This window comes from Lynx rufus, unplaced genomic scaffold (assembly GCF_022079265.1).
Source record: "Lynx rufus isolate CCGP_SWC_20201006 ecotype Redwood Valley unplaced genomic scaffold, mLynRuf1.p SCAF_18, whole genome shotgun sequence".
NCBI lineage: Eukaryota > Metazoa > Chordata > Mammalia > Carnivora > Felidae > Lynx > Lynx rufus.
Window position 1 is genome coordinate 35,736,426 of NW_025814832.1, and position 13,583 is coordinate 35,750,008.

Genomic DNA, 13,583 nt, shown 5'->3' on the forward strand with positions numbered 1-13,583 from the left:
GAGCAGGAATAAGTGGGCAGACTCCTCAGGGTGGTCCTGCTTCCTCCCAGCCTTTAAGACATACGGGGGTGGGGGGTGGGTGGGGGGACCGGGACCATTCTTCCCAAAGGCATCCCTGCCCCGCCCCCCCTCCGCTCCTGGTTGTCATTAATCGTGGCCTGTTTTCTCCACTGGATTGGGAAGCCTTCACATTGCATCTTTCTCACCTGGGTAACCCCAGTGCTTAGCAGAGCTGTTGGTCAGGCAGGGGGGGAGGTTTAACAGAAATTTGCTGAATGCGTGAGCCGGTGCTGGCCTAGCACTGTGCAGAGAGCACTGGACGTCGAGGGGCACCTGGGATTGAATCTTTCAGGTGCCTTTTTCAAGCCGTGTAGCCCTTGCCTCAGTGTTTTTATTTTAAAAGCAGGAATAGTGGGGGGCGCCTGGGTGGCTCAGTCGGTTAAGCATCTGACTTCGGCTCGGGTCATGATCTCAAAGCTCGTGAGTTTGAGCCCTGCGTCGGGCTCTCCGTTGACGGTGCAGCGTCTGCTTTGGATCATCTCTCTCCCTCTCTCTCTGCCCCTCACCCGCTTGTGCACTCTCTTAAAAATCAATAAATGAACATTAAAAAAAAAAGGCAGGATTCGCAATCCCTGTCTGTGAGAATGATGGCGGGTGTTAAGTGAGATAGTACGGTGCACGTGGTCCGCAAGCATGGATGCTAGATGTGTGGTGACAGCAGGCGATTCCTCACACTGTGTCACTTAACACCCACAACAAAGTTAGGGATAGACACAACCATCCGCATTTTGCAGGTGGGGCCACGGAGAAGCAGAGAGGCTCAGCAACGTGTCCCCGTGTCACTACACTCACACGTGGCTGAGCTCGGATCTGATCCCAGCTGTGTGACTCCAGTGTCCATACCCTTACCCACTGTCGGTGCGCATAAGCTGCTCCTTTTCCTTGCACACGGGGCGCCCGTGGTTCCTGGATTTGGCCGAGGTGGCCGACCCTGCCATGTGTTCTCTTGTTCCTCCTGTGTGGGTGAATTTCAGCTGCCACTGGAACGGGTCTCAGGGAGAAGCCTTGGGTCCTGCATCAGCACTAATAAAAGCAAACCGGGTAATCAGTCTCTAACTCCTCAGATGGCAGGTGACCCAGGACTTCTGGGGATGACGGTGGCTGACGCGGAGCCTGCCACGCCATTAGCACAGACCACGTGGTGCCGAAGCCGGTGGCTCTGTAATCCCATTTGGTCTATTTCGGGAAGCAGTCAAGTGGATGAGAAAACCCTCGGCTCCTTGGTGGAGAGCGCTAATCAAACTGCTGTCTGCTTGGGTCTCTCTCTCTCTCTCTCTCTCTCTCTCTCTCGGTCTACATGCCTCCCGAGTAGCATTCAAGGAGATCTGGGGTGGAAAGTCTAAAACATCCAGTCCTAGGATTTTAAGGAGGATTTTAGATGAAGGCTTTTGCTTGAGAACAGCCAACCAGGGGTGAATAAAACTAAGAACAATAGACGAGAACCCACTGGAAGCGAGAACGGTGGGCATGTGGGCAAGGACAGAGATAATGTCTGAATGTTTGTGCCCCAGGGCATGGACAGGAAGGTAAGAATTACAGGTTGTCCATCCTAAGTCATGCTGCGGGCAGGTAATTAAGCCCAGAGAGTGTGTGAGTGGGTGATAAGGGCCTTCCCTGGAAGGCCCCAGAAGAAATGCCCCTTCACTAGCTCTGAAGAGGCAAGTATCTATCACGTGCAACAGTGCAGCCACAAGGACACGGGCAGTGGGGTCTCAGACCCGGATCCTCCTTCTTGGTGTGTGCTGTGGGCCAGTTCTCATGCAGGCAGGGGTCCAGGGTTGGCCTGTGAAGTTGCTGGAAAATGTGGTTATTGCTGTTTGCCAGATGGTATCTGATGAAGGGTGGTTCCTTCCAGGACATCTCATTTTTCTTTAGGGGAACTATTATTGCCTTCCTCGTACAAGGAGTCTGTTTCACTAAGGGGGTGCAGGGCCCAGGTTGAGGAGGAACCACACAGCTCCTTGGGGTCCTGCAACAGTTCTGGATTGCTTTTGGAACTTGGCTCGCTTTGGCCCTTAGATAAATCTGAATCCTTGGGAGATGGGCGGGAGGGGGCGCTTCTTCTCTCCTGATCTCGCCTGATCTCGTCCCTGTCTGCCTCACCTGCTTTTTTTTTTTTTCCCACGCCAGTCTTCACTCTGCATTATTGTTCCCAGGCTGGCCCCTAAGACCTGCCGAGCCCAGGGCGTGACTGCAAGTGGTGCTCCCATTCCATTGTCTGAAGTTGTAAATCAATCCACAGAGTGTTACTAGAATATGTCCCACCCTCCTGCTTCGACCAGAGTACTTCCACAATGACCTGAGAGGCCGGGTCTGAATTTCGAATTTTCGGACTCCTCAGAGTTCTGCCTGGGAACTTGGGAGCCGGGGAGAACCATCCCCTACCCTTAGCTCATTCCCACTTTTCCTCCCATCCCTGACTCTGATGTCCCTTCATGTGACCAGGGCTCCATCTGGAGCCCCATAGGCAGCATGCCTTGGGTCTGGTTTTTTTCAGGGCTCAGACTTAGGCTCTTTACTTCCTACTTGGTAAATACTAGTCCATGCACAAATTATTGTAAGGTAAGGAAATAAACACCGCAAGAGAGGTGAAGAATTGAGGGTGTGGGGGGATGTGAAGCTGGAAATCTGGCCGGAGTCAGATCGTGGACGACCCTGAATTATGGGTTGTGGGGTTTTGGGTTGAACATAGTGATGGGGGTGCGGTGGAGGGGAGGCCCTGAAAGTGTTGAGCCGATGAGGGATGAGATCATAGCTGAGCCTGGAGGAGCCCCCGTGGGGTGACAGCGTGGAGGAGGGTGTGGAGGTCGGGGGCTGGGCTGGGAAACTCTGATGATGGCCAAATACCTCTGGTTTGCAGGCAGTGATATTCTCCAGTGGATCGCCCAGCAGCTTTGGATCTCCAATCTGGGTGAGAGCTCCTCAGGCACTCCGTCGACAAGGACCAAAGAATCTCTGGAGGCCAGAGACTAAATGGAGGCTTAGCCTCTGTCTCTGAGAAATTGACATTGGAGAGACAAGGCATTCGTGTGAAAAACAACCAGAATCAAAAGCGAAGGCGTGACAGATAATTGGGGAAGAAAAATGGTTGTTTCATTCAAAATATCGGGAGCACGTAAATAACAGGCAACCGGGGAAGAGTCAGTCTCGGAGGGATGATGCACGCATACGGCTGGTCTCAAAAGAAGGGCCGCTAGCGGACTGTGGAGGGGAGTTCCGAGGGTCTGTCTTCCCAGAGGGGAAACTAGCAAGAACAGTGGTGTAGAAATGGACTGAATGAAACAGAGAGGGGGACGAGGGGGAAATTGGGAGAAATGACTTCAGCTGGGTATGGAGGGCAGGGGAGGGACAGGCGTGTAGCTGGCATATTTGCAGATTCCAAGTTTCGTCTGGGAGGCAGCCAATAGGAGGTCATGGGGGAGTTTTGAGCCATATGTGTGATAATCATATGTAAGCCAGGATGTTTGCAGCACTTTGAGGGATGGGTTGGAACAGAAGGAATCTGAGGCACAGACTTCCCACTAGGAAAAAAGGCTCTTGGTATCACACGGCATAGAAAATGAGACTTGTCTACGATGGGGGGGGGGGAGTGAGACATGAAGAAGGAGGGATGGGGAGAAAGTCTCTCAAAGCGTTGGAGGCTGAGATACAGGAGGGGTTGTGGGTTGGGTCCTTGGGCCCGAGGACGGCAGGGGTAGAAAATTCTCTCGATGATGGCAAGACACCTGCTCCCTTGGTGACTCTGAGAAAGAGCCAGGAAGGTTTTCCTTTAATTGATGCAAATCCAGAAACAAGGCTATGTTTCCAAGCACATTGGAGGTGGGCTAGGTAATAAAGTGAGGTGGGGAGGAGCCGGTTGATCCATACCTAGGATGTGGGTAGAATGGAGCTTGGGGATAGAAGTTGACAGTAAACATGGCCTCCTCTTTCCTTTCCTTTTTGAGGGAGGAACTCTCTGGTGGTCAGAGACATTCTCTCCCTGCTCCTGGGGACTTCTCCAGAGCCAAAGGGCCCAAAGAAGCTTCTCTAAACATCTTCAGTGGACCACCTGTGATACCCATGAACATTTGGGTTCTCTGGTTCCCCCCAGACTTATGAGTTGTCATTCTTGGGGGTCGAGCTGGGGAAGTCTTCCTCTTACCATGCTCCCCAGCTGAAATTTTCCCATAGCCAAGTTCAGGAACCACTGTCCTCTCTCCTTAGATGAAGTGCTGTTTGGATGGGGTGCCTCTCCTGGAGTTTGGGGTGCTGTGTGGGGGATGGGCAATGAGCTTCTGCCTTCAGTGTCTGCTGTTAACTTCCATGTCTTAACTGTTTCTTCCCAGAGGCACAGAACTTGGGCAACTTTATTGTCAAATATGGCTACATTTACCCTCTGCAGGATCCCAGGAATCTCGTACTCAAGCCTGACAACAGCCTCTACCGGTTTCAGGTGGGTCTTGGCCTTGACCTTGGTGTTAATATGGGATTAATCTTATCTGAGAAGGTAATTGCATGGCTTCATATCCTCACAGATCAGAACTTTAGAAATGGTGGGCGAGGGGGCTGAGGTCGTTTCATCTCAAGCCGCAGGGCTGGGGGCCCAGGGGGACAGTCAACAGTGTGGGTTGTAAGCCCACGCTTACGTGCTTTCCTGGTTTCTTTTATAGACGCCGTATTTCTGGCCCACCCAGCAGTGGCCGGCTGAAGATACAGACTATGGTAAAACTCCATCCCCCTATGCCTTTGGTAGTGCTCAACGTGCCGCTTATTTACTCGCTGCACCTTGGTGACGTTTGTCTTACTGTCATCACGACCTTTATGTCCGTTCACATCTGTATTGGGTGCGTTCCCAGGGAAGGGAGCAAGGATCTGCTGAAACTTCTCCCTACCAAGCCAAGCACAGCAGCCTCGTGCATATAATGGCGCAGATGCCGTTTTAAAATATGGTGATGATGGAAAATGTCATTGCTTTCTTTTGCAGCCATCTATCTAGCCAAGCGAAATATAAAGAAGAAAGGGATTTTAGAAGAATATGAAAAGGTACAGACATGCTTTCAAGTATAAGTTATTATAATTGGAATAAAGTCTTGAGCTGTTTTTCTTTGACTCTTCCCCTTTGGTTACATCATGTGTACCCTCATCCATCCATCCATCCATCCATCCATCATCCATCCATCCATCCACCCACCCATCATTTATTCATCTATCATCCATTCATCCATCCACAATCTAACCATCCGTCCATCCACCATCTATCCATTCATCCATTCACCGTCCATCCATGCACCATACATCTATCATCTATCACCTATCCATCCACCCACCCACCGTCTATCCGTCCATTACCCATCCATCCAACATCTATCACCCATCCATCCATCATCCATCCATCCACCCACCCACCCACCCACCCATCCACCCATCCACCATCCATCCATCCACCATCCATCCATCCATCCATCCATCTATCCATCATCCATCCACCATCCATCCATCCATCCATCCATCCATCATCCATCCATCATCCATCCATCCATCCATCCACCATCCATCCACCCACCCACCCATCCACCATCCACCCATCCACCCACCCATCCACCCATCCACCATCCATCCATCCATCCATCCATCCATCATCCATCCATCATCCATCCATCATCCATCCATCCACCATCCATCCATCCATCCATCCATCCATCACCCATCCATCCATCATCCACCATCCATCCATCCACCCACCATCCATCCATCTACTATTCATCCGTCCATCTATTTGGAAGCAGCTTGCTGAAATAAATTCTTCCCCATGTCAAGCTTCAGTTTCTCCTGCTGTAATTTAAGCCCTTGCCTCAGTGCCTACTGCACACACAGTAGCTACTCCCTTCTGTTCGCTGTCCTATTAATGAGACAATTAATATGCATGATAATGGACATTATGTGATAAACAGATGTGAACTTGAGTTTGTGATGGGAAAACAATAGTGTAGCTTTGGTTTTAGGCCGGATGAGTCAGATTTCTCAAAGAACACACGCATCCCTCAAAAGGCTAGATTCCTGTGCAGACAGCAACAATCTTGCCGTGTTTTTATTCTTTACAAATAGGTATTTCGAAGGGCCCACATCATACCAATGTTAGGATTTGTCTTTGTGCATTTGTGATGCTCTGTTGTTGAATACTGAGTTTCTACATTTCCCCTCACACGGTTCCCCTCTTCCTAATCAGATTTGGGATACATTTATTAAAAAAAAATCCAAGCCAGGGTGTGGCTTTTGTTGTGAAGGCTTTTTGAGAATTCAGTGCTACCTTTTGAGTGAATGCCTTCGCAAAGCTGGGATGGGAGATCATCTGGCTGCGTCTAGAGCCAGGGGCACACCCTCATTGACTTAGAGCTTGCTTCCGTCTGCACACAGCCTGTGTTGTGGGGCTTAGCGTTCTTTTTGTTCTCCATTTCTAGGAAAATTACAACTTCTTGAACAAAAAAATTAACTACAAGTGGGACTTTGTCATTATGCAGGCCAAAGAACAGTACAAGTGAGTGGAAGATCACGTTTGTCTGTTGGTCCTTCCTCCCTCCTTTCCTTCTTTGTTTCCTTTTATCGTAACAAACCTTTATTGGGCTTTTACTGTCAAACGCTGGGCTCGGCATGGGGAATATGAAGGCACAGTCTGGGGTCAGGCGGACGAGCAAACAGGCTGTGATGCTACACTGAGATGAGGTCTCACACAGGTGTCTGCAGGAGAGCTGGAGAAACAGCATTGAACCTGAGGCTGCCTAGGAGGTTGCCGGGGGGAAGGGTGGTGCTGGCGGATGGAGAAGAAGGGCGAGGTGAGAGGAAGGATCTTCAAAGCAGAGAGAACCAGAGTCTGGAATTGGGGGAATGCCCACTTGGTGCAGTTTTGTGTAGCTGGAGCAGAGAGCACAGAGCCTGGAACCAAGAGAAGTGAGACCCGACACGTTAGCAGGAGCAGATCGGGAGAGGGTTTAGCGCTAAGGGCCATGGGGAGCCATAAAAAGATCTAAAGCAGATTTGCACAGTAGAACCACCCACGACTGGTCTCATTTGCCTGCCGTCCACTTCAGAACTGGAGCCGGAAGTCCCCGTGAAGGCTCTGCCTTGTGTACGAGAGCCAGATGTCAATGTTGCAGAGAGTGAATCCGTCAGGACGATGTTAGGCTGTCGTAACAAACATCCCCCCAAGCCTCAGGAGCACGAAACCACGGGTTCATTTCTTGCCTGCGCTTCACGTCCACTGTGGCTTAGCTGGGGCCCTGACATGCTTTGTGCCCACTCCGGGACCCGTGCTGAAGAAGCGGCACCATCCAGGCTTCGCCTGTTGCTGGAGTAGAGGGAGGCAGAGCCTGTATGGGTCACGAGCGATGCGTGTCACTTGTGTTCACAATTCATTAGCCCAACAAAGCGGCTCCTATGGTGGTGCCCAACTTTAAACTCTTTTGGGTGGGGATGTACAATCCTACTGTGTGCCTGTGATGTGGGGGAGTCAAGAATACCTGGGGACCAATACCAGATATTACCAAAATGGGTGAGTCCAGTCAGCCTCACTTGCCCAGGCAGGTCCAGTTTCTGGAAGGTCTACCCTTGCTGGTGCGTGGCTGGGCTGAACAGCGGAATCTCATCCAAGATCCTTGGGATCCGAGTAGTGGTGGATTGGTTAGGGCTCTCTACAGAAACAGAAATACTAGGATATGTATGTATGTATGTATATCAGAGGTTTATGATAAGGAATTGGCCCATACAACTACAGAGGCTTCGAAGTGACATGACCTACGGCTGGCAGGCTGGGGATCTAGAAGCCCTGGTGTGATAGGTTCGTCTGGAGGCTAAGCGGCTGGAGGCCCGGACGCTGACGTTTCAGTTGAGCCTGAAGGCAAGGAAAGACTGATGTCCCAGCTCAAGGCCACCAGGCAGGAGGGATCCCCTCTCATTTGGGGGAGATCAGTCTTTTTGTTCCATTCAGGCCTTCAACTTTAACGTACCCTCAGCTGAAAACATCCTCAGGGATACATCCAGAATAACATTTGACCAACTCTCTGGGCACCCCGTGGCCCAATCAAGTTGACACATAAAATTAACCGTCACGAGAGGGTGAGCGCCATTATGCAGAAGGGCCTGTTAGGGGTGGGGCGGCGGGGGGGGGGGGACATAAAAGTTCTAATGGCAGATGGCTGTATTGCTTCGGAGAGGGACTGTCTGCTCTGAGGCTTTAAATTCAGGTAGAGGAGCATTACTGAGAGACCTGGAGCGGGTCTTTCGCCGCTGACATGTTTCTGCCTGGGTGTGCCTGAGGCAGAACAGCTGCGGGGAGTGCTCTAACCTCCCATCACTTGTGTTTGTTCATAAGGTTTCATTTGGTGAGTTTCCTGTACTGCCTCCGTTTATGATGGTGAGAGCAAGTGCTCACAGCAGGAACTCTTGTCACCCCTCACATCCACAAATGGGGAAATGGAGGCTTAGAGAGGTTAAAAAGTCCTTGGCAAAGTCGCTCTTGAGGTAATGGTCAAGGCTGGGCTAGTGTTACTTAGGTCTAGTCGATGCACCAGTTTTGAGTTTCTATTGGGTTCCACACTGGGCTGGAACCCCCTCATCCTCCTCCACCTCTCTGCTCTGAGCAGGATAGCCCAGTGACCCTGACATGCCTTCCAGGACGCCCTAGCTGTGTGTGCAACTCAGGGCTATTCTCAGTGGCTCCCCCAGGCCCTACCACTCAGACTTGGCCTTAGCCTGGACAGAGCTCTGCGTTGCCGTGTCTTAGGGCATCCCCTCCTCCGTCGTTTCTAGCTGCTTTGGGATGAGCGATTCCGGAAAGACTCTGTCCTTCTGAGATACTGGCTTTTCCCTACTAATTCCATTGCTTAACTCAAAGGCTGCCTCCGATTTCAGCTCTAGGATGTGCAGCGGCAAATTTTATGTGTTAACTTGGCTGGGCCGTGGCACCTAGACAGCAGGGCCACCACCAGTCTATGATGACACTGTGAAGGTATTTTTTAGATGAGGTTAACATTCACATCAGTAGACTTGGAGTAAAGCAGATTACCTCCATAGTGTGGGTGGGCCTGATCTCATCAATTGAAGGCTTTAACTAAAAAGGCTGAGGGTTTTTTTTTTTTAATTTTAATTTTTAATTTTTTTTTACAATATTTAAAAAAAATTTAACATTTATTTGTTATTGAGAGACAGAGAGACACAGAGTGTGAGTAGGGGAGGGGCAGAGAGAGGGGGACACACAGCATCTGAATTAGGCTCCAGGCTCTGAGCCGTCGGCACAGAACCCGACGCGGGGCTCGAACTCAGATGGCGGGATCATGACCTGAGCCGAAGTCGGACGCTCAACTGACTGAGCCACCCAGGCGCCCCTTTAATCTTTGTTTTTAATTTTTATTTTTGAGAGAGAGTGAGAGACAGAGTGTGGGTGGGGAGGGGCAGAGAGAGAGAGAGAGAGAGAGAGACATAGAATCTGAAGCGGGCTCCAGGCTCCCAGCGGTTAGCGTAGAGCCCGACACGGGGCTCGAACCCACAAACCGTGAGATCGTGAGATCGGGAGCCGAAGTCGAACGCTTAACCGACTGAGCCACCCATGTGCCCCAAAGACTGAGGTTTTCTGAGGCAGAAGTAGTTCTGCCTTCAGATTGCCTTTGGACTCAAGTTGCAACATCAGCCGTTTCCTGGGTCTCCAGCCTGCTGGCACGTCTTGTGGAATTTAGACTTGCCAGCTTCCTCAGTTGTGTGTTACTCAACAAATAAACTCTGCCTCTATCTATCTATCTATCTATCTATCTATCTAATCTCCTACCGGTTCTGTTTCTCTGCAGAACCCCGATTAATACAAACACAGGGTCTCACCACAAAGTTAGGTTGGCTGTGTATGTGTCGGTGGCTCATGAGGTAGCCATTTGGTTATATTGAGCCTCTCAACACAAACCTCTATTCCGAATCCCAGACTCATTGCATGTTGATGTCGCATCTCAAACATAACTTGTTTGTATTTGAATGTTTCGCTCTCTCGCACCCCAAACCTCTTCCTCTAGTGTTACCCCCATCAGTACAGGGAACCTCGTTTACCTCCTGCCCACAAGCCCTCACGCCCCCTGTGTAGTCATCCAGTCCTGTTGCCACTTCTGGCAAAATTCCTACCACCCCACCTCCTCCTCCTCTGTGTGCCCCCCCTTCCCCTGAGTTGGTTGAACCAACCTCGCTGTCACCCAGGCCATGGCAGTATCCCCCCAATTGGCCTCTTTGCTCCCATGTGCCCCTATTTTTAAAATATATTTATTTATTTTTGAGAGAGAGAGAGACGCACAGAGCATGAGTGGGGGAGGGGCAGAGAGAGGGGGAGACCCAGAATCCGAAGCAGGCTCCAGGCTCCGAGCTGTCAATACAGAGCCCGACGCGAGACTCGAACTCACGAGCCGCGAGATCATGACCTGAGCTGAAGTCGGACGCTTCGATGACTGAGCCCCCCAGGTGCCCCTGCCGCCATTTTTGAAACAAAAATAGAGCCCTGTCACCCTTCAGAGTGAGAGATCTCTCAGTTCAAATGTCACATGCTCAAAGAGGCTTTTCTGATTAGTCATTGTTATTGCACATAGATCATCCTAAAAGTGGTTCAAAACAGCAACAGTCACTTTATTATCTTTCAAGGTTTCTGTTGGTCTGGAATTTGGGAAGGGCTTGGCTGGGCAGTTCTGGATCTGAGTCTCTCACATGGTTGTGGTGAGAGGGCTGGAGCTGGAGGCCCTCAACACCTGGCTGGGTATTTCCTGCCCTCATCTTGTAGCCTCTGGACTGCTTGGGCTCCCTCACAACATGGTGGCATTGGGGCAGTCACATTGCTTGCAGGTGGTTGGAAGCTTCAAGGGCAGATATTCCAGTGAGGAGGATGGCAGCTGTCCCACCTTTTAGGGCCCAACCTCAAACATCGCAGTGTGCCATTTCTGACATATTATATTGGTTTGAAAGAGCCACAAGAAACCCACCTGGGTCCCAGGAGGGGAGGACATAGACCCTCCTCTCGATGGGAGGAATGCCAAGGAATTGTAGACAGATTAACAAGCTCCACAGGGGCCATCTGAGATTGTGCATTAGAGCACCTGAACTTTTCCTTAGAGCTCATAAAGCAGTATGTAATTGTATTTCTTTTTTTATTTTCTCTTTTTAATATCTTAAAATTTATTTATTTACTTCGAGATAGAGAGCACAAGAGGGGAAGGGGCCAACAGAGGGAAGAGAAATCCCAATCAGGCTCCGTGCTGTCAATGCAGAGCCTGATGCGGGCTTTGAACTCGTGAACCATGAGATCATGACCTGAGCTGAAATCAAGAGTCAGACGCTTAACTGACAGAGTCACTCATGTGCCCCTTTCTTCTTCTTCTTTTTTTTTTAATATTTATTTTTGAGAGAGAGAGCAAGAGAGCACAAGCAGGGAAGGGGCAGAGAGAAGGACAGAGGATCCGAAGCGGGCTCTCCGCTGACAGCAGCCAGTCTGATGCTGGTCACAGAAGAGCCAGAGAAGAAGCCAGAAAGGACCATTACGTAAATTAGCGATCGGCTGTATTCATAAGACTCTCCAGCATTGTGGAAACTCCACAGTGCCTCGGGCCGCCTGTGGCCCATCCTCCTGAGGACGCGGGGTAGTTAACCTGGTGGAAAATCCAGTTAGGCCGGCAAGGGGAAGGAGAAGGGATGGTGTTTATATTTAATTTCCAGAGGAAGTTGGCAAAACACCCTACTGGAATGGCGCTCTCCACCCACCTGGCCCTCTAGATGAGATGATGTTATTGACGATGCATTCGCTGGCGGATAAGTCTGCTGTCTCTGTCTTCTGGAGGGCATGTACGTCATCCCGCGTTGCCTGGAAAACCAGCATAGCCACGTGGGTGCAGGTCGCCGTGGAAATAGTGGCAAATGGGGCCCCTAGCACCGTAATTAATGTCGCCCGGCTTCCGTAGGAGGAGAGCACAGCATCATTTCCTACCCATAATGGGAGAAGGGGGAGAGAGAGATAAGAGGGAAGATAAATAGCCTTCCACCATAATCAGTTGGGTTTGGAAAAAACCCCGACTTGGCACGAACTCTGTGAAGTGACAGAGCGGGAATGACCGGGAGGGAGACACACACGACCCCCCCCCCTCGCCCCCACCCCCACCCGAGGCCCAGCATCGTCCCTGGTAGCAAGCTCTGGCATTGCCTGCTGCCACTTGTCCGGGTGTTGACCACGGTGTTTATCGAAGCAGGGAAATGTTAAGCCAGGTGGTCCGATGTCATCAACCCCGAATGTCGTCCACACTCGCTGTGGTGGTGAAGGTGGAGGGGATTCGATTCTGGGGCTGAGTCACGGTGGCGTGGCTGCGTCGCAGCACAGGGCTGTCGGGTAGAGCCGTGCTCTGCCCCTTGCTGCCACCGTGACCCTCCGCGGGGCGTTCAGTCTGTCTTTACTTCAGTCCGCCGAGCTGCGAGGTAAGACGAGGTCACTGGGGAGGATTACGTGAGTTCACACGCGTGAGAGGACCTAGCACGAGAGGGTGATATTAGTGTTTGCTGTCATTGTTACGATTATGGGCAAACACAGATGACTTGGAGAGGCGGGGGGAGTGGTCTGGGGCTTTGGGGACGGGCTGCATCACTGAGCAAACGGACAAAAGTCTCACTGGCCTTGATGCGGCTTTTGGTTTTTCAGGACTGGGAAGGAAAGGAATAAAGCAGACAGGTATGCGTTGGATTGCCAGGAGAAGGCGTACTGGCTGGTCCACCGATGCCCTGTGAGTATTATCCTTCCTGGTCCCACCCGTCTGTCACCCTGTCCTCACCATCCCTTTTGCTGGCTCATCTCCCTCTGGGGCTGGAACTGAATCAGCAAGAGCGGTGGCTTAGTGTTGGGTTAACATCCAGGTGCCTCTCGGTGGAAGAGGAAAGAGACGGCTTGGAAGGAATGAGCTTGTGGCTCATCTGTTGGTCTGTTGGTGTTGGGTCTAAGTGAAGTCAGCCGTGGGAGGAACCTGAATGAGCTTGCCTTTTATAATATAGACGTGGAATTGTGTGTGTGTGTGTGTGTGTGTGTGTGTGTGTGCGCCATGATACCTTGGAAAAGGAACACGGGAAGAAAAAACTAGAACCCAGGCTCCATGTAAAATGCTGCAGGGAACTGGAAGCCATGCCTTGTGTCTCTTGCTCCCTCTCCGTTTGCTTTTCTAGATCCTTCCCCAGCAGCTGAGGCGGGAGGGGGCTAGAGGGAAGGAGTGTGTGCTGTGCCTCCCTGCTCAGAGCTCGGGGACTTTAAGTGGCCCAGAGAGACAAGCTGCGTATAAGTGACGTCACTTGTTACCGCTGGTTACCGGGAAGTGGTAGTCCCGCCCCCCGGCAGAGAAGCGTGCTGTCACGGTCACCCACTGGGGTTAACTCTGCTGCCTCAGTTTACTCCAGTGTCAGACCCAGGTGCTGCCCACAGGTCGCTACAGGGATTCTGAAAAGCGAACGCAAATGTCATTCCTCTTCTTCCTCCACTTTTCCTGCCCGCCAGGTGGCCG

At 51.2% G+C, this 13,583-nt stretch overlaps 1 protein-coding gene across 2 annotated transcripts in view; it reads left to right on the forward strand.

The window, feature by feature from the left end:
- The window catches only part of RGS9 (regulator of G protein signaling 9), a 69,264-nt gene that overhangs the window by 13,095 nt on the left and 42,586 nt on the right, over positions 1 to 13,583 (forward strand). For both annotated transcript variants that reach the window (XM_047080941.1, XM_047080942.1), the window contains exons 3-8: positions 2,921 to 2,971; positions 4,386 to 4,492; positions 4,710 to 4,761; positions 5,024 to 5,082; positions 6,498 to 6,574; positions 12,737 to 12,818. In XM_047080941.1, coding sequence (XP_046936897.1) covers positions 2,921 to 2,971; positions 4,386 to 4,492; positions 4,710 to 4,761; positions 5,024 to 5,082; positions 6,498 to 6,574; positions 12,737 to 12,818 — 428 coding nt within the window. The remainder of the gene's footprint in view (positions 1 to 2,920; positions 2,972 to 4,385; positions 4,493 to 4,709; positions 4,762 to 5,023; positions 5,083 to 6,497; positions 6,575 to 12,736; positions 12,819 to 13,583) is intronic.